The sequence below is a fragment of the Solanum stenotomum genome, chromosome 6, assembly GCF_019186545.1.
Source record: "Solanum stenotomum isolate F172 chromosome 6, ASM1918654v1, whole genome shotgun sequence".
In the NCBI taxonomy this organism is placed as follows: Eukaryota; Viridiplantae; Streptophyta; class Magnoliopsida; order Solanales; family Solanaceae; genus Solanum; species Solanum stenotomum.
Window position 1 is genome coordinate 1,229,351 of NC_064287.1, and position 27,244 is coordinate 1,256,594.

At 35.5% G+C, this 27,244-nt stretch overlaps 2 protein-coding genes across 6 annotated transcripts; one reads left to right on the top strand and one right to left on the bottom strand.

Moving 5' to 3' along the window:
- Positions 1 to 842: 842 nt before the first annotated feature.
- Positions 843 to 4,274, bottom strand: LOC125868155 (splicing factor-like protein 1). 2 transcript variants are annotated; one of them, XM_049548767.1, is made up of 2 exons: positions 1,744 to 4,274; positions 843 to 1,079 (listed from the first exon to the last, which is right to left on the bottom strand). In XM_049548767.1, the coding sequence occupies exon 1, from the start codon at positions 4,190 to 4,192 to the stop codon at positions 1,751 to 1,753; it is 2,442 nt and encodes an 813-aa protein (XP_049404724.1). In that variant the 5' UTR covers positions 4,193 to 4,274; the 3' UTR covers positions 843 to 1,079; positions 1,744 to 1,750. The 2 variants fall into 2 exon arrangements, with proteins under 2 accessions (XP_049404724.1, XP_049404723.1); XM_049548766.1 differs by having other exon boundaries at positions 1,715 to 4,273.
- A 6,482-nt stretch (positions 4,275 to 10,756) lies between these two features.
- On the top strand, positions 10,757 to 26,524 carry LOC125868157 (uncharacterized). Of its 4 annotated transcripts, XR_007446707.1 has the most exons (16): positions 10,757 to 10,962; positions 11,051 to 11,130; positions 12,644 to 12,738; positions 13,740 to 13,900; positions 14,361 to 14,512; positions 14,740 to 14,858; positions 17,856 to 18,016; positions 18,124 to 18,198; positions 19,658 to 19,729; positions 20,934 to 21,071; positions 24,108 to 24,263; positions 24,976 to 25,028; positions 25,129 to 25,307; positions 26,041 to 26,120; positions 26,211 to 26,327; positions 26,432 to 26,524. XR_007446707.1 is itself a non-coding variant. In XM_049548770.1 (15 exons), exons 1-14 carry the CDS (start codon positions 10,896 to 10,898, stop codon positions 26,099 to 26,101), a joined length of 1,569 nt encoding a protein of 522 aa, XP_049404727.1. In that variant the 5' UTR covers positions 10,757 to 10,895; the 3' UTR covers positions 26,102 to 26,120; positions 26,211 to 26,518. The 4 variants fall into 4 exon arrangements, 3 of the variants coding, with proteins under 3 accessions (XP_049404727.1, XP_049404728.1, XP_049404729.1); XM_049548770.1 differs by having other exon boundaries at positions 26,211 to 26,518; XM_049548771.1 differs by having other exon boundaries at positions 10,779 to 10,962; positions 12,609 to 12,738; positions 26,211 to 26,518.
- Positions 26,525 to 27,244: the final 720 nt, after the last annotated feature.

Below are 27,244 nucleotides of genomic sequence, written 5' to 3' on the forward strand. Positions count from 1 at the left end.
TAGAAAATATCATTCTTTTAAAAAGAGATTGAAAAGAAAAGAGCATAGAAGAACAAAGGATGTTATTAACCTTCTTTTGTAGTATGACGTAACTCTCCTGCTTAGCCAAATTGTCTATATTCTCAAAGACTTCACAACCACAGTTCTATCTCAAAGTATCAACCAATCCATATTCTAAGTTAATGCTAGCTTCCTACAACAATATGCTCTTCCCGCTAAACTAATAGCTAAAATCAAATGATAATACAGCACCCCTTACGCACACTACAACACAAAAACTTAGTCCATTACTGCTAAGGGAAAAAGTACTACACGACTCAAAACAGGAAGCATTTATACAGCCCACCTATTTCTTTCTAGGCTTCTTTCTTACCCAGTTTGATGAGCTAAATTATCTCTCTTGGTGCTGAAATCTAGTTCTAAAGAATAACCAAGTAAAGCCAACAAGGTTAAATTTAATACAGCTATATTTGAGGATAAGCAAATTTCTCAACACTCGGCCCAGAACAGGAATGCCCATTGCACTACAAGAATCGTTTCCTGTCACAAGACATCTGGAGAATATATCAGAATCAAATAACAAAGAAATAATCCGGAGACATGTGAACGTAATAGTCATCCTATCAAGTCACATACCCTGAAGACCTTCACATCTTGAAGATGCGCCTTCTGGAGAGAAATAGCAAAGGCACGCATCAGGCTGCTGTCTGAATATTATCTCATAGTTAAATTAGTTTTAGAACCTAAGAGAGAAAACCAGTATAGCAAAGAAAACCAAAATTGATAAGCAGTGAATGTCAGTCGAGGAAAAAAACACAACACAAACTGTCAGTGATCAGTCATCAAGAAAATCCAACAGAATAATTAAATAAGTTTGAAATCATATGCTAGGCAGCTATGACAAAAGACGAATGTTCGGCATTATTAATATCCATATGGCACCTAATTAGCTGCTCCAACACATGAGGAATGGACTGAACTCTTCATCTCTCTGCAAATATCATAATAGTACAGCACGGTTAAAGAAGTAAGACATGGCAAGAGGTAAGAAATCATGTGAAGTGCTCCAACAAATCAGCCTGTCAAAATATGGCAACAAGGAAAAACGTTAAGACCAAATCATCAAACAATGCGCTCATATTTAATGCATTAAACTAAATTAAAATAAAGCTTTTTCAAACTAGAGGAGAAAGAAAAATAAATCTCTAAAGAAGTCAAATTCCAACAAGTGGAACAGAAGGGCCAAATTCTAGACATAGATACTTGTCCAGGTAGAAGTAGAACAAATGAAAATGGCTGACAAATTTGGTTACCTACATTCTAATTCCTCCTTGCCAACTCTTTTTTCTTTCTCGGGGAAGTTAGTGGAAGTGGAAGAATAGTTAAGAAATGGTCACAAAAGATGCTGAAAAGGTTAGATACAGAAAGCACCTATGAGTATGGCTAATATATATAAGTACCCCCACCCTCAAAAAAGGAGTGTGTGTGGGTGGGTGAGGACTAAAGGTGGAAAACAGTGAGTTATCATCAGCTATGAGTCTGTGATAATAAGACATGATTCTCCTTCAGCCCCAGGTACCATAAGATCGCTAAGAAATCAAGATGTCCCAGGGTAAGTGTGGCCGTGTGAGTATGAGTGCATACACAAGCCATGAAAAGTGCAAACCAAGATTGTACACCAAAACAAAAAGTTGCAACTGTAACATTTCCATACCATGTACTACAAGCAAATACAAAGTTAACTGCATCATCATTTCATCTCCGACATGAACTTTTCATACTCTGCATCAGTACCATATGGAGGTTTCTCTGCAGATGGTGGAGGTGGAGGTGGAGGTGCAGGTGCAGGTTCTGGTGGATTTGAGGCCCAGGGAACATTGCTCATACTCTGTGAATGATCTACACTGGACTGTGTTGCAGTTGGAGGAAGAGGAGGTGGTGGTGCCATGCCATAATAAGAAGGATAGCTGTATGAAGATGTTGGATATGCAGGCTGGGTATGGGGTGGCAATGCAGTGACGGAATTGCCATAGGCATAACTGGGAAGCGATTGAACAGGAGCACTATTATGAGATTGCACTCCGGGAGGATAACTTTGTTGTGTCTCACCAGAAGATGTATAATTTTGCTGGTTTTCGCCAGAAGAAACTGTCTGAGCCGGGACACCGGAAGATGGTGTTGGCATTGGTGGAGGATACTGTGCACCATATGGAGGTACAAATTGACCTGGAGGAGGAGGATACATGATTGATCCAGGAGGTGGGTAAGAGGCATATGGTGGAGGCACAGGTGGTCCCCAAGGAACTGGAGTCCCAGCATAGCCACCAGGGGGACCAATGGGACCACCCGTTGCATACTGCTGAGACGGATAGACTCCAGATGCCTGATTAGGAGCAGGATATGGGGGCATTGCTGGAGCAGGAGGGCTTGGAGGCACAGCAGGCTGAGGGGGTTTGCCGGCTACTCTCACAGCAATAGTTCTCCCATCAAGACAATGACCATTCATGCCAGCAATGGCACTATTAGCTTGTTGAACATCTGAATACTTAACAAAACCATAACCTTTACTCAGACCACTGAGACGATCCTTTATAACTTTAGCCATTACGATGGTACCAAAGGGAGAGAATAAATTGATCAAACCATCATCATCCAGAGTAGGAGGAAGGTAACCAATATACAAGTTTGTATCGTCAAATTCTTTTGGCTTCATTATATTTGACCCTAATCCAGGGTGTGAAGTGGTACCACCACCACTTGTATTATTACTGCTGGCCCAAGGAGGATTACTGCCTGTGCTTCCAGGACCAAGAGCAAGAGTTGCTGCATTCTGCTTAAGTGATGATTCAGGAACTGTCCCTCCCAATTCTGCCAAGAAGTTCTGATACTCATCATCCATTTTCTTTCCAGTAGTATTTTTCACTGGACAATCTATAGTGGGATGTCCTCCATCACCACATATTTTGCAAAGCACATCACTTTTAAATGTGGTGGTGCGAGAAGGACAAGCATATTGCCTATGACCTGGTTCACCACAAAGCCTACAAAACTCTTCATCTCTAATCGTTCCATTCAACGCTGCAAGTTCCCTGAGCTGCTGCCTCTTATGCTCATTAAGTACTTCATCGACGGGCTGCAAAAGCTTCTCCAACATAGCTGCAGCAGCCTCAAGTGACTCCTGAGTATCAGCTTCCACTAGCACATGTAAATCCTCATTCTCTGCCGGATCATGTTTCAAATTCCCTTTCTGTTGGAACCTCCCTTCTTTAATCGACCCTTTACCTCGAATTACAATCTTTGCTCCAGTCTCCTTTTCCATTCTCTTCTGAGTATTCCCTCTCGGCCCAATTATAAGACCGATAAAATTATAACCCGGGTACTCCTTCATTGGAATGTAAAGCTTTTTATGAAGTTTAGGAGGCCTATAATCTGCTGGTGGCTTAAAAGCTGGATTTTTCTTTATTATCTGTGATATAATCTCTTGTCTTTCCCTATTTAGTTTTTCACGAGCACGATACTCCCTCGTATTTATACGTACACCCATATTATCATATATAGGTTCAGGCGAAGGGGATCGAGCTCCTTCAGGTCTATCATCTAAAGGCATACCAGATTGCAGTTTCCTACTAATTTCAAGTAATCTACTGTTAAGAGCTTGTACTTCAGGGTCAAATTCAATACCTCCAGCGAAATCCTTCATGAAATCAGGCAACTGAATCACCGGCTTCGGCTCATCATCCGCCCACCTCGATTTCCTCTTTCGTCCAGCCCCGCTTTCATCATTTCCTCCAGTGCCATCATTGCTCGAATCAGTCGGGGGTGGGTCCCATCGGCTTCTCCTCCTTCTTCTACTGGAAGTTTCTTCTTCACCACCTGATTGGTCCCTCTCGGCACCACCACTATGAGTGTTAGTCAACCCATTACCCGACAACAATGGCTTCTGTAACATAAGATTTGAATTCAAATCTGATAGTTTGTTTTGAGCTGAATTATTGTCGCCTGGCTTAGCTGACTTTTCACGAAAGTTGGAATTTGAGCCGTTCAGCTCGGCATTTTCACAAACACCTGGTGCGGGATCTTGACCTAGGGTTTGTGAAGGGTTTTGATAGTACGAATCTGAAGAATTTTGGTACTGCTCGTATGAATTTACGTTTTGTGATGGTTCTTGAACTGGGTGTGATTGGGAATCCATTGAAGATTTTCGAACAAAACTGGGATGAATTGTATATAGAAGACTCAAGAAATATACGCGGGATTGTGATTGTGTTTGTGTTTTTGTGTGTGTGTCTATATCGGGATAATACTCCCGTTTGAAAAGGGCTTGGATATGATAAGTTGGGCTTAAACCAATTGGGCCACTTCTTGACCTATCTTGATTTTCCGAGACTTCTTAATTGGCTAGTTGTACATAGTCTTGGGCTATGTAACAAAGGATTGTTTCAAACTTAGATGTGATACGATGAGATAGAATGCAATAGAAACAAAGACAAAGAATAAGTTAGGAAAAACTACATAAATAGGCCATAAAACTCAAAATAATTACATGTTCATACCTCCCATCCAAAGTAATTCAAGAAATATTCATTCTCTAAAAAAAATTACAGCCCATTCCCTTCATTCATTAAGGTTGATAATTTTCGCTTAACTGATAAATCAATATCATATGATGTATTGGTATCAGACTAATAATTTCACTTAATTGATACTATATATATATAACCTTAAAAACATGAATTCCTAACTTGAATATTAAATTACTATAATATCCCTAACATAGGTTGTGACTTTTTCAATGAGTTGTGACTTTTCTGATAAGTTGTGACTTTTTTTATAGGGTTGTGATTTTTCGATGAGTTGTGACTTTTCCAAATAGTTGTGACTTTTCCAAAGGATTGTGACTTCTTGGAAAGGTCATGACTTTTCAGATAAGACACAAAAAACACTTGTTCATACTATCATTTGTTGACTACAAATAGAGGGGTTTCCTCTCATTTTTCAACCACAATTTTTTTGAATCTTCTACTATTCTTCTTCTTGCATTTTAAAAAATTTCGTGTGATTTATTGTCGTTGAGTGAGTTCAAAGTTTAGCGGAATATGATGTACCACTATTTTGATAAAGTAAATTGTTCTATCGTAAGAGGGTATATTCATTAACCTCGAATACTTGAGGAAAATAATTCTTATGATATAATAATTATTTTTTTGCTTAGATAGTATGAAATGTTCCAATTTTTCCGATTCGGCGGTTCGATCTATGATTTATCATTCACGGACCTTGATAAGATCCAATATATGAAGTTAACATGATGTAGTCTAAACTCATTTGTTTTTATTAACAATTTCTCTTGTGATGTAAATATATGCTTCTGAATATCTTTTTAAAAAATTATTAAAACTTCTCAAGAGTTAGAGAATTGTCATGATTTGTTTTTTGATGCTCAAGACAAAAGAATGACTTTATTTATCAATGCTACTTATGTGATTTAGATTGTCAGGAAGTTTGCTTTAAAATAGTTATTACTATGGGTGTGTTTGGTATGAAGGAAATGTTTTCCAATTTTCTCATGTTTGGTTGGGTTAAATGTTTTGGAAAATGTTTTCCAAATCAACTCATTTTCCTCAAATTTAAGGAAAATGACTTCCCTTCAAAACTTAAGGAAAACATTTTCCAAAACTCTCTTCCAACTTTCAATTAAAAAAAATATTGTTGAAAAAGTCAATTTATTTTGTCCCTACACTCAAACCAACCCCCCAATCACCCCTCCTCCAAAAAATTTTTACGTTTGTTTTTAAATTCAATATTTTTACCCCACCCTCACCCCTACCCCCACCCCCNCAGACCATTTCGCCCATTAAATAATAACATAGTAATGTTTGCCAACTCGCGTACTTTTCCCTAAATGTTAAGTAGGACTTTTAATTAATGTTACTATTTTTTTTATAGTTATTAGATTTTAATTTAGTGTAGGGACAAAATAAAAATGTCTATTCCATATTACTAAATATAAAATTTATTTTTGTTAATGATAAATTTTAAATGATTCATATATATTCACATATTTTCACATTCATATAATTTTAAATGATTCATATATATTCACATATTTTCACATTCATATAAATTTTAAATGATTCAGAAAAACAAATCGTGACAATTTCTAACTCTTGAGAAGTTGAATAATTTTGGAAAAAGATATTCAGAAGCATATATCTACATCACACGAGAAATTATTAACAATAACAAATGAATGTAGACTACAATAAAATTTAAAGTAATACAAACTTCAACTGGCGTTATTACAAGTCATATAAACTTTTCTTCGTCGAAATACTTAAATATTAAGAAATAGTAAATCAATAAAACAAAAGGGGAAAATGCATAAGTACCCCCCCCCCCAGCCTATGCTCGAAACCCCAGGGACACACCTAACCTTTACTAAGGTCCTATTACCCCCCCGAACTTATTTTATATGTAATATTCTACCCCTTTTTGGCCTACGTGGCACTATCTTGTGGGCCCAGCGCATGTTGACATTTTTTTCAAGGATAGTGCCACGTAGGCCGAAAAGGGGTAGAATATTATAGATAAATTAAGTTCGGGGGGGTAATAGGACCTTAGTAAAGGTTAGGTGTGTCCCTGGGGTTTCGAGCATAGGCTGGGGGGGGGGGTACTTATGCATTTTCCCCTTTTGTTTTATTGATTTACTATTTCTTAATATTTAAGTATTTCGACGAAGAAAAGTTTATATGACTTGTAATAACGCCAGTTGAAGTTTGTATTACTTTAAATTTTATTGTAGTCTACATTCATTTGTTATTGTTAATAATTTCTCGTGTGATGTAGATATATGCTTCTGAATATCTTTTTCCAAAATTATTCAACTTCTCAAGAGTTAGAAATTGTCACGATTTGTTTTTCTGAATCATTTAAAATTTATATGAATGTGAAAATATGTGAATATATATGAATCATTTAAAATTATATGAATGTGAAAATATGTGAATATATATGAATCATTTAAAATTTATCATTAACAAAAATAAATTTTATATTTAGTAATATGGAATAGACATTTTTATTTTGTCCCTACACTAAATTAAAATCTAATAACTATAAAAAAAATAGTAACATTAATTAAAAGTCCTACTTAACATTTAGGGAAAAGTACGCGAGTTGGCAAACATTACTATGTTATTATTTAATGGGCGAAATGGTCTGGTGAACCATTGTACTTGTATCAATTTGTATTCTGAAACCTTTTACTTACCCCTTTGTCATCTGGACCCTTAAACTCAATTAAAATGAAAATTTTAAGCCCCTCCAACCATGTGTATAACTCACTCTCCCTTATATAATTGACATGTCACCAGATATATTGATGCCATGTCATAATTATTTCATTTTTTATTTTTTTTAATACCACTAAGTAGATCTAAGTGGATATATTTTTATTAAAAGGTTCAACATACAAAAAATAAAGAAACCAAAACCAAAAAAATTAATTTTTTTTTTACAGTGAATAGATTGAAGTGATCTTCCAATTTGCTTCAATTAGGAAAGTTCTTGACAACAATCTTCATCTCAAAACAACGCCGGAGATGTCTATCTTCAAAGGATTTCTTAGCTGAGTTCTCCGTTGCGGAATCACTTCTTCTCATCACAAAGCTCTCACTTATGTCGTGTATCCATAACCATGGAAAAGATCTCAGACAAGTCAGCTTTTCCATCCAAGTAAAGTTGCAATCTTCAATTTTCCTTATTTCTGTATGGGGTAGGTTAGATCTTTACGAATCCCACGAATTCCGTTGATTAACCCCCAAATTGTTGATAAATCATTATTCATCTTGTATGAACATTTGGGGATTTCTTTGATTGTTGTGGGTTTGCCTCATGTCTTCTGTTATTCTTGTGCTCATATTTCTGTGATATGTTTGGCATTTTTCAAAGTGAAATTCCATACATCCAATTCTCCCTATTTTCACTGTTTCATGACCATCGATTGGAGAAAGTCGTGAAATCACATATACTTTCTCCCTCACCCATCTTCATCTCCGCCGCATACTATTACTATTTTTCTTTCCTCCTCCAACCTCCACAAAAACAACAACCTAAGCCACCGCACCACCAAAATTGGCTGAAAAACCTCTTCACCGCCATGACCGCACCCTCACCCACCTCGTTCTCTTCTCCACTGGCCAGTGTCGCCTCCCTCTCACACTCTACTGCGAAACAGTGATGGCGTGCACCACCATCGCTGCTTCTCTCTCACGCCACTACGATTCAGTGGTCTTCGGTGAGCGCTGGTCTGCTTTCTCCCTCCGCGGTGAATCAGTCAACAAGATTTGCTAAATAGGTGTTAGTAAATTGTGGAGAAGAAAAAAAAGTTTGGTCAGGCGTGAAAATGGCCAAAAAGGAGGGGTTAGTAGGGAAGAAGAAATGACTTTTTAATTAATTGTTTTTTTTAAATATCTCTTTTATAATTTTAATATTTTTTTAACCTAAAAAAGTTATTCACCCGTCTTAAGGTGCGTGAAGTCACACACTTTTGCCAACTCAGCCATCTTAAAGACACATAAGCTTGGTCAATGGTCAGAGAGATTTGTTAAATTGTGTTTTATTGAGTTTAAGGGTCCAGATGACAAAGAGCTAAGTAGAAGGGTTCAGAATACAAACTGATACAAGTATAAGGGTCCATCAGACCATTTCGCCTATTTAATGGGGGTATAGTTTCTTTTAATTACTCTCTATGACTACAGTTTGATAATTTTTGCCATTAAATATGGGACCCATCCATTATTTGTATACCGAATCAAAATCACAATTGTTGGCCTTAGTATAAAAGTTTATACAAACTCAATTTTATCTCTCCTCTCTTCATTCTCTAATTTTTCCTTAATTCACTCACACATATCCAATTTGAATTTTCAGTTTNTAAGAATTCTATTTGAATCATTAGTTCGAAAATTACATGACACCGTTTGTATATTATTTCGGTTGTCAATGAATTTATTATCGATTGTATATGTTTCAATATGTATATATGAATTGTATATTTATCAGTTAAAGGTGTGTGCTAGTTCAAAAATTTACTTGACACCATTTGTATATTACTACGGCTATCAATTGATTTATTATCGATTGTATATGTTGCATATGTATATATGAATTGTATATGTATCAGTTAAACATGTGTGCTTTTATTTGGTAATGTAATTAATTTATGAACTATTGTATATAAATGTGTAAATTTGTATATTTTTGAATTTAGAATGATTTTGAAAGTATTGAATAGGGATAAGTCATAAGTACCCTCTAGACTATAACCGAAATCCAGAGACACACCTAAACTTAACTAAGATCCTATTACCCCCTGAACACAATTTTTTCGTATTTTTGTGCACCTTTTGTGCTGATGTGCCACCTTCAACCACCCAAGCTGGTTGTGTTTGCACACTCTCCCGCCACGTGTGTAAGTATTATTTTTTCATTTTTTTTTAAATATTCTTATTTTTTATCTTGTTTTAAAATTAAGTTAATACACATTTTTTTACGATGTATCAATTTTTTTTAACCTATATTCTTTGTTTTTCTCTTTTATTTTTCTATTGATTTTATTTTCTTTGTCTTTCATTTTTATTTGATTTCAAATGTTTTGTATTTAAAATAAGTTAATTTTGACCGGATATCAAAATAAGTGAAGAAAATCAAATAAAACATAAAAAAAATTAAAACGTTAAAATTAAAGGACACTTTTAAATTATTTTTTTAAAAAATACACATAATTTTTTTAAAATAATTAAAATTGAAAATATAATACATTAAATAAAAAAAAGTTTAAAGTGAAATGAAATTAAAATACATATTTTACAAAGAAAGAAATAAAAATAATTAAATATATATAAGTTTTATTATCAATAAATATGTGTACTAACTAATTATAAAGTTACCAATAAAAAAATGACATGTGTCCAATTTGTACACTCATCACTTGCCTTCAAAAGAGTGTGCACACTCTCTATGCCATGTCAGCGTTTGTGGTGTATTTATTCCATTTTAAATTAGTTTAAGGGGGCAATAGGATCATAGTTAAGTTTAGGTGTGTCACTGAAATTTCGGTCATTGTCTAGGGGGTACTTATGCCTTGTCCCTATTGAATATGTATAACTCTGACAGTATACTAATTTAAATATTTGTATACGTATATTATATATGGATATGAATATGTACAAAAATGTAAATTTGTATATTTTTGAATTTTAAGAATGTAAAAATACATTTGAGTAATATTTGTGATTGATTGAACAATCAAGAATATTGATTAATCAAGTTTTCTTCGTTTGTTTGAATCTCCAGTGGTATAAGGAATACAATTTGTTATGGTGTTTGAATTTTACTAGAACTCATTTTTGGCAAAATATTCTATTAAAAAAGGTTTGACTTGAATCATGGGATTTTATTAATTTTCTGTTATCGTATTTAGTGCTCATTTATCTATTTATTAAAAAAAATATTTGTATAAATTAAAATCATAAAAAATGAGCTATACAATTTTAAGTCCCCATAGCAAACTAAATTATACCCATGGAACGTAATTAGATAAACTATAGTTATGGAGCATTATTTCCTTAAATCTGTTTGCCATATATGAAATTTCCCCTTATATAACCTATTTTGTGCTTCCAATGAAATTTTCTCTATATCTAAAATTTGAACCCGAACTTTGATTTAAGCAATCCCACAACAATTCCTCCGAATAAACCCGGTTCAAGTCCACATTATTTAAAGTAATAGCGGGCCGTAAACAACCCAATAAACCCAATTTTATTCATGTTCTTCTTCACTTGTTCGATCAATCGACGCCATAGATAGAGAAGAGAAATTTAGTTAAAGCAATGTCAAAATCAAGTGAAGAAGGTGACCGTCCGGCGAATCTATCTCACACATTCAAGTACTTGCTCGGTCAGTGCTTATCTTCTCAGTTTTTCTCTGTTCAATTTTATATTTTTCTTCATATAGTTTTTTGTTGAGTAGTGTGTTATACTTGTAGCTACTCAATTTTTATCAAGGGGAATACCGTTCATATTCAACACTTGGATCGTTCGACACCTAACTGAAGAAGATTATGCGGTAATCTTCTATTTTAATCCTTGTTCTATATCATTTCCGTTTTGCTTTTTTTTTTTTTTAAAGTAATTACGAGGTTTCGTGAATTGAATTGAGAATCACGAGGTTTTAGGTTCGAATTCCAACAAAGACAAAAACACTAGGTGATTTTTTCTCATTTGTCCCACCCTTAGTGAACAGAGTTAGCTGATACTTGTTGTTGGTGGGTGGTTATAGGTGTGCGAAAGCTTTTCCGGACACTACAATTATCCTAAAAAAATAAATTACTTCTCAATAATTATCGTCTTTCTATATGGTAAGTGATCCAATTAGAAGTTGTTTCAAAGATTTAAATGACAAATTAGTGAGCATTGGAGTGAAATGAACCCAAGAAAAGTTGAATTAATGTAGAGGATTCAGCTCCCAAGGTGTAGCATTAGCAACAACAACAACAACAAACCAACTAACCAAGTGTAACTGCACAGGCCTACCTTGTGAAGGCAGAGAGGATTTTTCCAATAGATCTTCAGCTCAAGTATGATATATCAAACTCAAGTATGAAAAGAAAATATAGTAATGAAGAAATTATGCTAAAGATAAGAGATAGCAGTTAATGAATTTGGTGAACCCTGATCCTTGCTAGTTGATTTTGTTCTCATCTACTTAAGCTTTAGTAGACACAGTTACCCGATATCTGTGCTGGTGTGACGTACAAAGTATACAGTGGAATGGTCGGGGTGCTCAACGCTAATCTTAGCAAAAAGAATGAATATAAAGGATTCATGTAATTGACCCCAAGTTTGTGATTGAGGCTATGTTGTTTTATTTGTTTTATGTATATGCATATAGTTTTTTAAGAGCATATTTATCAATAAGTTGGTTTGCAGTTGTTTCGTCTCACTTGTTGTACTCTTCTTGGGGTGAGAATACAACATTTGGAAATATTACTATAGGTAATGATTATCAAAAAAATAATGGAAACTGTTTTTCATTTTGTGGTGTTTCATATTAAATTCGAATAGAATTTTGTGGGCTCTAACAGCCAGGTGATCAAAGCTGAACAAAAGAAAGTATGAATTGGTCATATATTCGAGTTGGTATTTCAGCTATATTCTAAAATACTGTCAGAGATTCCACATTGATTTTATTTAGGTATTACCGCTACTACTTTTCTGTTAATTTGAATTATAAAAAGATAGCAACCTCTGCATCTCCATGGACAGAAAGAAAATAGGGATCTGTCAACTAATTTAGCTGGATTGAAGAGTGAGAAGAGCTCTCTCACCTGTTCTTTTGGAAGTTTTTTGTTGTTTCTTTTCCCTTGTGTAGTATAAACTTTTGTGGCTGACTGGTTGTAAACTAGACTCCACAATATTTACATGTACCAAATCGATTAGCCATTATTTCTTTGATTTTTGTGGTGATTTGAGTTCCAGAAGTTGTTTTATCAACTCAGCTGCTTTATTATACTTCTCAACCTGCTTTCGTGGTTTTATGTACAGGAAAATGTCTAACATCTTGTTGGTAAATCATGCAGTTGTATGCTGTACAATTTCACTTGTTCATTACTTGTGTGCTTTTTCTTAGTCGAGAGGGCTTCAGACGAGCATGCATGAGGGCAGACATTTATAGGTACTATTGGATATTTACTATGATGCTACATTTAGGTTTGTTGTTCGCATTTCATTTCACAACTTCTTTTAGCTTCAATAGAGTAAAAATATCAATCAGTGGAAACATGTCACAACTGTGTCTCATTATTGAGATTAAAGAGTTCATTATTTATCTCATGCAGTAAGATATATTTTTCTTCAAGTTGTCATGGTCATAGTTAATAAGACGGGTTTTTATACTTTTGTTGTGGCTGTTTTATGTGATTCACATCATACCTAATGATGCTTGTTATTTTTAACTTCTTTTAGAAACACATATTTATTTGTACTTATTAAAATAACTAGGCAGGTGTATCATCAAGGATTTTCATTTAACCTGCAAAGAGCTCAGAAGGTCTGTAAAATCATCCACTTTTGCATTTTCGGATTTTCCTATATTCTCCACAAAATCCACTGCTTTTCTCAGCATCGACATAAAAATGTAAAAAGTCCTGTGCGGAGAAAGACTAATATTTTTTGTAACAACATGGATAAGTATGTGAAAATATTTTTAGAGGTCTTTAACACAGACGAGAGTAGATAGGTTTGCTAAGGTTTTGAGTTCTCAGAACAAATATTCAAGGAAGGGAAAGAGGATACAATATTTTGGGAAACCAAATGTCAGTTTTTTGACCATTTAGATAGCTCTCCTAATATAAACTCCAAATAGCTCACAGATCCTAAAATTGAGCAAATAGAGGATTTATTTCCCTGGTTTGACATGACCAGGGAAATGAAACCAAACCGGGGAAATAAAAAAATTGCCCCCAAAAAAACCAGGTTTCTTTCCCTGGTTTGACATCATTCTCAAAAAAAAAGTTCATTCTCAAAATCTCCCTGGTTTGACATTGTGATGAGTACATGAAGGTTATTTTTCCTTCGGTTTCTGCCATATTATATACTGCTTTGTGAATTTCATTGCAAATATATTATTTGGTTATGCTTTTAATGTTTAAGGATGTTACTGTGTATAAATTGCAGTGGTGGATCATCAGGGAGAGGAAATGCAGCAAAACTCTTGAAAGTAGCATGGATGACTCTCCCTTTGGGAATAATTATTACATTTGCAGGATGTATTTTTGTTTTATGGTGGCAAGAACTAAGTTATTCTAGTCAATTTGCACAGGCTATATGGATAAATGGTGAGCTTAAACTTTGATATAATCTTTTGAAGCATTGTGTTTTGTGCTAATTCTACAAGCTGCTTATCAATGTGATCCAGGAAATTTCAGCTTTCCATGGTTACTCATCTCAGAAAAAAAAATTGATTATGTTTTCATGGTTGCATCTTTTTTTGGCTTTTGAACACTCACTGGTGAGAGTTTGGATCTAGACCCTTCTGAAATCGTTATTCATTGGGTGTGTGCATTTTTTTCAGTCAGTTCATTGGCTGTATGTCTTTGGTTTCGATGTGATTTTAATGTCGTCCTGACCTGGTTAGAACCGTTTCTTCTGCCTGCATCTGGTTGGAGGTTTGAGACTTGATAGTAGCATTATCAGACCGATGACCTTCCCCAGAAGTTGATTTTGTGATTTTTGGTAACTGAAAATTCTGTTGTTTGACATTTTTATTTTATTTGGAATTTTATTTCCACCGAGCAGGTTTTGCGTGTATACTGGAGCTACTGGCTGAACCCTTTTACATCTTATCTCAGAATTTGCTTCTCCTCAAGTTGCGTCTGGTAGTTGAAAGCGTAGCTACCCTTTCACGTTGTATAACTACTTACATCCTCATTGTAAATCTACCTGGCATGGTAAACAACAACATCTGCATTATTTTCTCTTTTAGTTTTTTGTTTTAATGTATCTTTATTTACTAAGTTTAAGTAAGTTTACTGTTAGGTGCTTTTAATCATGTTCATTTGTAACATGAATTACTGTCTTAAATTGTTTATGCAAAAGATGGACTATGTTGTTGCTCAATGGCATAGATGCACAGTGTACCTGTTCAGGATTGAAGATTAGAATTTCTTACTTTCAGGAGAAAGCAATTGTATTTGCCTTGTCACAAGTCGCATTTGGAGCTTGTGTGTTCTTTGGCTACTGGGGCTACTTTCTTCTTTTTCACGTGTATAGCAGTTCTGATCTCTTCCCTTTTAGGTAAGAGTTCTAATATTTCATCATCCTCTCTATTGGCTCACATATATGCTATACATTTCATATTTTCTTGACAAATGATGATTTTTTTCCACACAAAGTAAGGCACAAGGCGGTGCTTATAGAAAAATTACAGACGAAGTACGGAATCACCTAGAGAGAGAGAAAAAGATGTGAGCAGACACACATAATGCATCTGTATTGGTCCTAAAGAAAACAAGTGAAGTTTTTTATGAGAATGGAGCTTCTTCCTTCTTTTCTTCTTTCCCCCTTTTCGGAAGTAGGGGTGGTTGGGAATGTCGCTGCAATAAATGTGAAGGAATAATTGGAAGCCTGCCATAACCCTATTACTGACCTATTTGTAAGTGGCACTTGGTGCTTTAACTTGAACTAGCAAACCTTCTAATCTTTTCTTTCTATTCTATCAAGCAGTTCAACATGTAAAACCAAAAGAAGATGTCTTTCTTAAAGTTTAGAGAGACATATTCTGAAAACATTTAGCATAATCCATCTATAAAATCAAATATCTGAAAGAAAACATGATTACATCTGAACTCTAAATCGTTGACTCAACTACATCTATGAAGTCTAAAGAATATGGGTGGATTGCTCAGAACATAGCTCACCAGCTAATCCTCAAGTAAAATAAATAGAAGTAAAAGTTGAAGTCAAATGCAATGAACTCCATAGTCTGGAATGGACCTTACCAAGAATCTGTTGGAATGGGAGGAGCAACTAACTTGTAGTCTGCCCGTCTAAATAATTTGTGCCTATATTGACATAAATCAATGTAGGTTCCAAGAAAACAAAGGAACGTCTGTACAGCACAAATGCACAATGGTGCTCGGTGAGTAAAAAAATCTCCCACTATTGCTGAAACAAGACTCTGAAAGAAGTATGAATGCATGACATGGTATAATTCTAAAAAAAAGCTTCTCATGAAGAATTGAGTTGAACAACTCATATTTTGTTCTATTGTACTTACTTTCGTTTTATGAAAATCTCTCTTTCTTGCTTTTCTGGGGAGTATCAAGGATTCTGACATATTTCTTGTTCTGTATAAATCAAGGACGACCCTAACCTGATCGTCTAGGCTCTATCCTTGTTGGTGATGCACAATTCAAGATTCTAACATGCTCGCATTGTTATGCTTTCTAGGCGCTATGCTTTGTAGTGTCTGGATTAGATAGACACTATTCACCTACTAAGTCACGAGTAGTTCCGAGGTATCATAACCCACCGAAGGCTACTAATCTCTCTCAGAGATCTAGGGACTCTAAAAACTTGTTTTGAACAGTTCTATAATCATGTAATTCAAGTCGACATTATTTGTTCTTAATTCTTATCAAACTAGTTCTATCAAATCATATGAAAGAAAAACTTCATCATTTTATAATATCTGAGAATGTATGCAAGTCATGAAATGCAATGATGGAACCGTTACTTGGACGAATAAACAAGATAATCATCTAAACACTTTTCTGCAATTCTAATGGATAATGTGAGCCCGCTCGCTCCAATCTAAATCCACATTAGCGTTCTATACAATTTAACAACAATATGTGACATGACTTTTGTAAGACAACTATAGTAAAAGCATTGTCTCAACTCTCAACTCTCCTCGCTTCCTTCCATTTTAGCTCAACCATTTACTCCACCCTGAATGGCTCAATTCACCAAATCACTTATACACAATCAAAAGAATCAATTCTAACGTTTCTTACTTTTCCCAATTTAGAAACCCTTGGCTGGATTTTCCAAGTTTTTAGTGTTCATAGTCATCCTAGGTTTTCGTGGTGGTTCCTACAAACGAATTCTATAAATAGTATTTTTCTAAGAATCATAGTAGAAGTTGGGTTGCAAAGTTCTCAATTGAATCCTAACTTTTTCTGAATGCTTGTTGGGTATCTAGTTCAAGATGAAGCCCTGTTCGACTCATTGTTTGAGAGTAGTTATTTAACTTTAAGCGAGTTAGAAACTTACCTTTGGTAGTAGGAGAAACCTTGGATGACTTGGGGTCGAGAGAAAATGTCTTGTATTNAAAAGCATTGTCTCAACTCTCAACTCTCCTCGCTTCCTTCCATTTTAGCTCAACCATTTACTCCACCCTGAATGACTCAATTCACCAAATCACTTATACACAATCAAAAGAATCAATTCTAACGTTTCTTCCTTTTCCCAATTTAGAAACCCTTGGCTGGATTTTCTACGTTTTTAGTGTTCATAGTCATCCTAGGTTTTCATGGTGGTTCCTACAAACGAATTCTATAAATAGTATTTTTCTAAGAATCATAGTAGAAGTTGGGTTGCAAAGTTCTCAATTGAATCCTAACTTGTTCCTGAATGCTTGTTGGGTATCTAGTTCAAGATGAAGCCCTGTTCGAATCATTGTTTGAGAGCAGTTATTTAACTTCAAGCGATTTAGAAACTTACCTTTGGTAGTAGGAGAAACCTTGGATGACTTGGGGTCGAGAGACAATGTCCTGTATTTAAAAGAATGGAGCCAACTTCTTTCTTCCCATTCTTTTTTATACTTAAACCTGCACCAGCCTGCATCGTGACTCGTAAGCCACACTTCTGCGCTGCAGTGCAATTCTGTACTGCAATTGACAGTGTCTCTGTTTAGCGTGTGCTGCAATGGCAAATCTGTGCTGCATTTCCTGAAGTATGTTATTCATTAAGTCGTGCATAACTTTATCTGTATAACTTCAAGCGATGAACAGTTTGAAGCATTGAGACGAAAATTCAAGGACTACTACTTTTCTTTATGAACCATGTTCCTACACCTTTGTGTGGGTCCATGTACCTCTGATATGTTCGAAATTGGTCCCAAATTAATCTAGAAACTTGTGGGGCTTTACAAAGCCTGCCTTTGGTTTGGAGTTATCAGTTGTTAAACTTTGTGTACAAAATTTCTCTGCCATTTCCTTTTATGTTGACAGTTCTATTGGAATGTTTGTTCTCTACCATTGTTTTAGTTGACAGTTAATTTCCTTTTAGTGTAGGAAGTGGAGGCATTGATGAGCAACTTTCAAAAATGTGTATGTTGTTTACCTTTCAATCTTTCCGCAAGTTGATTCTTCAAGAAGGAGAAAAATTGGTTCTTGTATGGTTGGACACACCATATAACCAAGCAGTATATGGGCTTGTAGATAAACTAGGTATTTTAGTTAGTTATTCTGGCTTCTTTTTACCGCGTTTCTTAAGATAGCATCATATTAAGCTTAAATGTGTCATAATTTTACCAGATATAAAATTGATTTTTCAGGCAGCTTAGTGGTTAGGCTGGTGTTTCTCCCATTTGAAGAAAGTTCATATGCTACATTTGCAAGGTCTGCATCAGGTTTATCTCGCCTTCCTTTTAGGACTCTGGCTGATCGTAATCATCTTATTTTCTCAATTTCTTTGTTCACCCAAATAGTTGTTACCTTGGTGAGTAATGCTAATTTGGTTTCGAAAGGAGGGAGGGGCAAGGAGAGAGAAGTTCATCAATTTACTTCCTTAGTAGGATTATTCCTCATAAATTATGACACAATTACAAGGGAAGTAAAAGAGATATAATTCCTCCTTCAATCTAGATTTGAGAGGTTAGGTAACCCACTTTTACTTACTAAAAGGGTAATGACAAGTAATCATTCTCCTACCTATCACTTTTTGCCAAGCAGAACCTGTTCTTAACAGGATTGTTGATTGGCTTCTAAGGAAGTTCAAAGACGAGACACAGATAGAATAGTGGTTCCTCAAGTGATGCCATGCCCCATTAAAAAAACTTTTATTCTGTTAAACCACAGTTATACTGGTATTTACTAGTTGTCAGCATGTCTTACATTTCGATTATGAACAGAAGCTAAGAAATAGAAAATGAGCTTATCTTTTTCTTTAACCTTAAGTCCTTAACCACCTAAATGAACTATTTTTTCTTATTATTTTCTGATGCTACTTGGTCTATTTATTTCTTTGACAGGATTTTGCCTGATCTATTACTTCTATGAACCCAATGATCTTTTAACATCAATTGTATCCTGCACTTGTCAGACTAACTCTTCCAGTATCTTCAGTACTACCTAAGTACTGTTTTTGGATATAATACACAGTTACTTTTCTAAAAAAAGTCTTAATCTATTCAAACAACTGGTATTAGAGAGGAAGTGCCTTTGATAGCAAAAGGCAAAATGCCATCTTTTCCCCTTGTTTTTCCAAGCTTCTTTGAATTGATGATAGAAATAACACTCTGTTTTCCTAGAGTTCTGATTAGTGCACCAAAACCCAATGAGTAGTTCCATCCATGACTTACAGCTTGATATCCAAACTTGCAATTGTTGGAGTCTCACATCGGTGGGATAAGGGGTCCTTGGTCTCCTTATATAGTCTTGGACAATCCTTCCCCTCATGAGCTAGCCTTGGGGTTAAGTCATGATCTAGCTTTGGGGTTGAATTAGGTCCAAGGTCCATTTCTTTAACATGGTATCAGAGTCAGGTCCATGACAAATTATTTTTTCCAATGTTGGTCCCCCCAGTCCTGAGGGTTGAAGTCCCACATCGGTGGGATAAAGGGTCCTTGGTCTCCTTATATGGTCTTGGATAATCCTCTCCTCATGAGCTAGCTTTTAGGGTTGAGTTAGGCCCAAGGTCCTTTTCTTTAACAACTATCATTTACGCAATCTCATTTCTGATATTGCATTTTTGGTGTTTGTCACTACTGCAAAGCTATAATAAAAAAAATACACTTTATGCCAATTCTGTTCTGTTCATTCAATTTGAAGTGGCAATTTGATACCTAAACTGTTTTACTGTTTTGACAGGTGAACAGACACAGAAGCAAAAGAAACTGGGAAAAAGTTTGACCGAGGCATTGAAACTTGTTTTACTAATAGGTGACTCTGACATTCTTTCATAACAGAACTTTCTTCAATACTACTTCAAAAGAAATATATCTTTAAAATTTTCTCTCTATAGAGCTAGACTAGTGGTTAGTGGTTACCTACTTCTACTAATATCCTACTGGGTCATAAAATTAGGAACTTGTTACTGAATGAGTAAAATAAGAAATGAATGTTCATCAAGTCCTACTCTTTTCAGACCTGTTATCTTAGCAAACATTGGTTGAAATTCTCAGATCCAGTTTTACCAATGATGTCTGTTTTTTTGGAACTTATTCTACTGTTAAACATTCCGGGTGCTGATCATTGACCTTCTGACAACTTATACATTATGTGATATATTTTCTTACAGGAATTAACCTTGTTTTTCGAATGTGAGAACTATGTGAAGTCACTATTATGTCCTCTCTTTGTCTTATTAATTACTGTTCTTTACACAATCCTGTATGATATGAGCAGAAAACAGTGGAACATTTCTCCGTTTTGCATCATATGGGCGATCTGGAAAGAGAAATATGAGGTGTTTGAAGGACAAGTTATATAAAGTAAAGCATAATACTTGGCCACCTTATTTATTCAAACAGAGAGATTTTAATTAATTGACAATTTTTATGAACTAATTAAATGTGTGCCCTAATTACCGAAGTAACCTTTTGCACGAGTGGAATGGACTACTAAATCCTGAAGCTAATAAAGACCTGAATTGAAATTAGGAGAACTTGTATTTTGGGCAATGTCTACTGTGCTGACAATTCACAATCTACCTTTGAAAAAAGTACTTGAAAGCCTTAAAAGATAGAGGCTTATGTACATTGTACTCAGCATTTGGGATGTTATGACCTTTTTTTGGGGGGGATAAAGAAGGGATGTTATGACTTACCTAAGACTTTGAAAGGTCTAGCAAACTGGTTTTCTGGCTGCCATTGAAATGAGAAGTTTCAATATATGTTCTTTAAACTTGTTTTTCCTTGGGCATTTTGCTTGGGTGTGTCAGCATCATTGCCCTATGCTTCACTTTTTTTTCTTCATAAATATGCTTCAAATAATAAACTGACACACAATATGTTTCACTCTCTGCTTGTATTCATTACTTAGAAAAATTTTGGTGAATTTTTATTTCATTTTAGTTATTAGGTGCATAAAACAAATTGAGACTCCAAATAGCTAACCATCATTCTCAAAACTGCTTTTCTTGTAGGTTTGGTAGTCATGGCCTTTGGCCCTAGCTATTCCTACTCTCTCATTAGGTTGCTGTATGGTCGCAAGTGGAGTGATGGAGAAGCCTCAACAGCTCTACGATACTATTGCCTCTATGTAATTCTGTTGGCCATGAATGGTAAGATCATGTTTGGTTTTCATAATAGTAAACATTTATAATCTCTGAACAAAGCAATTATTGAATAATTAGTTTAAAAATAATGACTTCCATGAAAATCTTATGCTGTTATCACTTAACAATGCTTTCTCATATAATAACTAAACCCAATTCAGATTAATGAAACAAATCCGATAGGAATACTAATTAAATAAGTTTAAATGGTTCCAAATAAACCAAGTCTCTCCTTTTTTAGAGTGATCCATGAAAAATTCTACTTAAGAGTTCAGACAGAAAAGGACCCTTCGGGATGGTCCAGTGGTTTGGGCTTGGGACTTCCATGTTGGAGGTCTCAAGTTCGAAACCCCCTCCCTCCTATTCGAGGCCGGATGGCCGTGCCCCACAAGCACCCAACCTTCCTTTTGCTCTTCCTTCGGTTTGCCTACACGAACGCGCCACTTAGGAGCCCTACTCATATTCCAAAGGCGCTACTTCAATTCAAGCGCAAGCCCCCCCTTCTATTGCATAACTTAAAAAAGTTCGAAACCCCCTAACAGCGAAAGCAAGGGGTTTTGCCTTCTGGGTCAAACTCGTCGCATCGGGCCTGCCTAGTGCGGGTTACCTCTCTTATGTGGTTTGCGAGCTATTGCATAAGAGTGGGGGTTTTACCTTGTGCGGCACCCACAGGGTAGCGGCTGTGGGTTTCCCTTGTCATCAAAAGAGTTTAGACAGAAAAGGAAAGAATGATTGTTTGAGTAGCCATTTTTACTGTGTGGTTCATTTGTATTATCATGAGATAATTTCACTAGGTCCTGATGGGGCTACTAACCATGATCTAGATTCAAAAGGTTCGTTCTTAATTTTATAGTGAGTAAGGCTAAGTGATTCGCCCTTCCATATCCTGATATTGTGACTTAAAATGAAAAGCTTTTGATCATGAAATATTGCGGGCTTTTGACTTCTTCTCAATTATGTAGATTTTAGAAGTGGGCCTCAGCCTGTGGATTGGAGCTGTTTAATAATAATTAATAACCTTGGACCTCTTAATCTGTCAAATGTGATACTTGGCACCTAATCAACCTGAAGTGCTCAGAAAATGTCAAAACATTGCATAAAAACTAGTTTATTTTTTAATTACTGGATATCTTATGAAGCAAGAAGCACTGTATATGATTATAATTAAGCAGGTCCTATGAAACTTCAAATCTAGTAAATAATGATGTCGAAACAGAGCTGTTTGTATATGGGAAATGAGGTTGTGAAGATTGGAATTCCCAACTTTGTTTTCTATTTTGATGCATTTGAGTTTGTAATTTAATTGTACCGCAGCAGCCTTCATGTGCGAAACTACTTCAGAGTTCTGCTCATGTTAGAAATTTCTGTGAGTGATGCAGTTCTTCACCTTTCTGATAAGTTTTGGAAAAGCATGCTGTTAACTGGAGGTTATAAAATAAAAACATGCTCTTAACTGGAATCTGGCCAAGTTCATTCATGAGTCATTTTTGTTGTTCATTCTTGTTGAACTGCTGCAACCTTGATGCATGCCTTTTAAATTGGTGACTTTTATTGTACCTTCTGCTAGAGATGGAACTAATAGCAAGTTTCTATTGTCTTATTCAATTATGTGAATCTTTTCAGGTAGAAGGCAAAACTGTTAGAGAGTCTACAGCTTTAGTTATTTAATTAATTATGACGTGCTAGCCTGATAATTTTTATAGGACCAAGCATGTGAATATACTTTTCAATTTTCATTATGGATGACAGTGTCACTTGAACTCACTATACCATGTGAAATTGTGTGAAATGTGAATCACCTCATCTGAAAACTTTTATTGTTACAGAGGAGACATTTTAATTTATTTAGTCATGTCTTAACATGCTTAAATCCCTTTAGACGGACTCCTCTTTTGTATGGTGCGTGGAGAGTTCGAGAACTTGCTTATTGTACATTTGCTCAGCCTGAATAACGATTTGGTGATTTTTCCTCTGCGTGATACTTTAAGTTCGTTTGTATTTTTTGGATCCTATATAAATGGGTAGCTTCATGAAGCCATGCCTTACCCAGCCAATCATCTTGTCGGAGATGAATTTGGTATATTTTAGGAATAGGCCATCTTTTGTGCTTTTGTCCCTAAGCATTAGATGTCATGTACCAATGAGGATAGGACACAGTTCAGTGTTGTCAAAGGCGTGCTTAAGGCCTGAAACGAGGCTCAAAACATGTTGAGCGCTTCGCCTCGCTTAATATGCGCTTTAATGTCGTCATCAAGGCTCTAAGACATACTTTTCCTTGCCAATGAACCCTTCCTAAAGGGGTTGCACTAAACAATTGAAATATCAGTTTATCATAATATTTTCAATTTCGTTGTCCATATATTTGTTGTTCGTGCTTATAATTATTTATCTTGGAGTAAACATGTATTTGTATTTTTTTTTCCATTTGCGCCTTTTCTCATTAAAACCCAAGCTTTATTTGCATAGACCTTAGAGCTTTTTTGCATTTTTCACTTTTGATAACACTGGCAGAGTCTTCCTGCATCTTTCAGCTAAAATACAGCATATACATGTATGATAGGAACAAAAGATCCCGATATCTGTGATCTTTTCCGTACTTATTCTTAAGTTCTTATCAATCCAGAAGAACTCCAGAAGTCGTTGTAGTGCATTGCAGCTAGTACTATGCTAATACGACATTGTTACCAATTGCCTTTATGAATTATTGTTGGAGGTTTTAGCTTTTTTCCCGTACAAATTTTTGTTTTATTAATTCGATCATTTACGAATCAGTTTATTCCTTTTACATTTTTCTAATAAGGCTGCTTTAAATAACTGTTAAAAGCTTGTTTATTCTATTTCAAGTAGCTGAAATCTACAATCAGGTGTGTTCTCTTCTGCTGTAACCTGCTTCATTAATTGGAATGATGTGACCTAAAGATTTTTCCACTAATTTGCTCTGTGTTTGTCTTCAGCTTGTGAAGATGATATGTTGAATTTATCCTGGCGACTAGTCTACAGGTCTATTGTGAATCCTGTTGACTTTTTCTGTCTTTGGTGCAGGAACATCAGAAGCATTTTTGCATGCGGTCGCAAATGAGATTCAACTCAAGCGCTCAAATGATTCCTTGCTTGTATTCTCATTGATTTATCTGGTGTTGAATGTTTCTCTTATACATTCGGCTGGTGCGATTGGGTTGATTTTAGCTAATTCTTTGAGTATCCTTTCATGACATATTGAAGTTCTATATTTTTCTTTTCTGGAACTTTGAAGTGTTTGCTTTTGTTCTAAAAAAATTGATGATCATTGTTCTCACTGCATATCTTGGTTCAGAAATAAGGCAAGGTCTTGCAGTTTGGTGCTGTCTTAACGATAGTAAATGTTCATGTTGCAACCATACTTAGGGTTGCATATTTTATTTTCAGCATCTTTCACGTTACAAGGTCATAATCAATCATTTTATGAAAGAGCTATTTTTCAGGAACACTTCAAATATGTAGAAGTAGGCTAAATAAAGCATGCTTTTCACTGTGGTGATGTCAGGAAGCTTTATATGTATGAGGAGAAGGTAGGGTTTACCTGATGATTGCTATTGTGTTTTGGAGTTAGTAACAAAGGTGCAGCAGTAGTAGTGTTGCAAACATTTTTAATAGTATCATTCTGGCTGACTGCTTAAACTGAAATGACTATCTGCCAAGTTTGTCAAGGTAACAAGCACGTGTTGGCACCCTTTTCACAAGTACAGGAACTTCCTAATAGTGAAATAGTTTCTAATGTGATTTGTGCTTTCACTCCTATTGCATTTGCATCTGTATACAGAACTGGAAGCCCATGAGTGGCTTGCTAAATGGTTGGAAGTGCAAAACATGTTGTAGGTTGTCCTTAAGGACATCTAAAATTTGTTGCCACTAGTTCCTTGACTTTTAAAAGATATGGCTCTTAGGATCACTTACTCAGCAGTATTCATCAGGAACTATTTCCAGGTACTTTTCCGGATGCTTGTGATTTTTGGATGTGTAAGGATTTGAGAAGTCAGTATTTCCTTGGATTCTGACGATGATATATTCTTCGGATTTTTTTCAGGATTCGTCCTCATTTTCCTTTCGCAGATGCCTGCCTTCTGGTTGGACCTTTCTACTTTTTTCTGGAATATTCACTCTAGTTTCAGAAAAGATATTTCTGGATCCGGATGACTTCTGGAGAACATTTAGCATTCACTTCTTCGTGGGAATAACCAGTTTCATGCTAGCAGCCTTTGTCATGTAAGTAGAGGATTTGAATCTCTGTATACCCATGAAGTATTTGAAACTTGTCTAGGTTATTTGTAAAGCACTCTCGACTCCCTCCCAGGTGGCCTTTCAGCCTTTCATTTCTCGACTTCCTCTTCTTTCTCTCATACACTCACGAAAATGTGCGCACTCACATACATATTTATTTCTTCTTTTAAGAAGGGATTGTTGGGAGATTATGAATATACATTGGTTTGACGGATGAGTTGTGTCTCCTTATATAATTTGGGATAATCCTCACTTCATGAGTTAGGATCAAGGTCCATTTCTTAACATGGTATCAGTGCCAAAACCGTCCCAATTATTATGTGTCCCATTGTTGGCCCCCATATTATGTTGACCACGCACCAGTTGGCAGGTCTGGCCATGCGCCGGGAGGGTGTGTGTATTAAATTGTCCTGCATTGGTTGTGAGATGGGTTGTTTGTTATCTTGTATGGTCTTGGGCAATTCTCACCTTTTGTGCTAGTTTCTGTTGTTGAGTTAAGCCAAAGGTCCATTTCTTTGCAAAAATGACTGTTAAATGACTTTGGCGGAGCTAACATTTTGTAGTCTAATGCACTGTGGACTAGAAGTGTGGCAAAGTGTAAACTAGGCTTAAAGACAACATCAAAACTTAAACTGCTATAATTTGAAAGTCCTTTAACTAAATTGTATTCTGAAAGTATTGTGTGTATATTCTTGAGTCTTAACTTCTTAATCTTCAGCTATCGTCGCGAGAGGACCTTTATCAATAATATCATACGTTTCCGGGAGCATGCTGACTGAAGAAGAAAGTCCCATTCCAGTGAGGATTTATTTCCCCAAATGTTTAATACTCAAAATTCTGTTATGTTTTAAGTTTGACGTTCACCTAAACAGATGCCTCTCGATGCAGGTCAAAGCAAGAACCTTATTATCAATTATTTTATGGAAAACAAGATAGCATTTAGATCTTCAATGCATATCGACAATTCTTTGTTGTATCTCAAAGCCAAAGTCATAATTTTACTAGGTATGAAGGAACTCTCTTTGATGTTTCCATGAACTGGTTCACGTTCCTTCTAGTTTGGCCATAATATTTGCTTGATGCTGCAAGCATGCATATTTGCTTGTCAGGTTTCCATATTGAATCCACGTGATGTTGGCATCTCAGAATTGTACTTTGTTCAAATCAATGACCTGAATTTTCCAATTGTAATGAGAAAGTTAGACCACATCCTTTTTAGAACTATTAAAAGACATCAAAATTATACGATGTTACTGAAGATCACTAATTAATTTGTTTGGTTTACAATGTTCTTTTTCTGTTTATTTTCAATTTCCAGAGGTGGGTTGTTGTCTGATTGTGATCTTCACTTGGCAAGATGCCTACTTAATTACACTTCCGATGGCATTAAGCAAATTCCTTCTTCTTACCATCTCCTTTTTGTAAGTTCTACAGTTTGATGCCTGCAGCATTCCTAGATCAATCAGGACCATGAATAGATGATGATATAAAGTGATTGAACGTCTCATTGCTAAGTATATAATGCATTTACAACTTAGTGATTGCCACCTTTTCTCTTCATATATATTTCCATCCCTGTGCAGGTTCATAAATTAGTTGATTATCTAATGCGGTTCTTTTTTTTGTTTCATCTTGCTCTTGCATTTGATGCTCTTGTCACCCAAATGCTGTAAGGGGTAAGAGGTATCATTGCTTCACTCCTTTCATCTTTATGCCTTTCCTTCAAACTTCTGATTGAATTGGAGAACTGATGCAGAGGCAGTAAGATTGATGTCATTACTATGTTGTGCATATGTAGCATTATTGCCATATCTTTCATTTGGTTTCTTTTTCCCCCTTTTTACAAGGTAAAAATTATGTTGGTCAGTGAAGTGAGTTGGGAACCATGAGGTTTCAGGTTCAAATCCCAATAGAGATAAAAA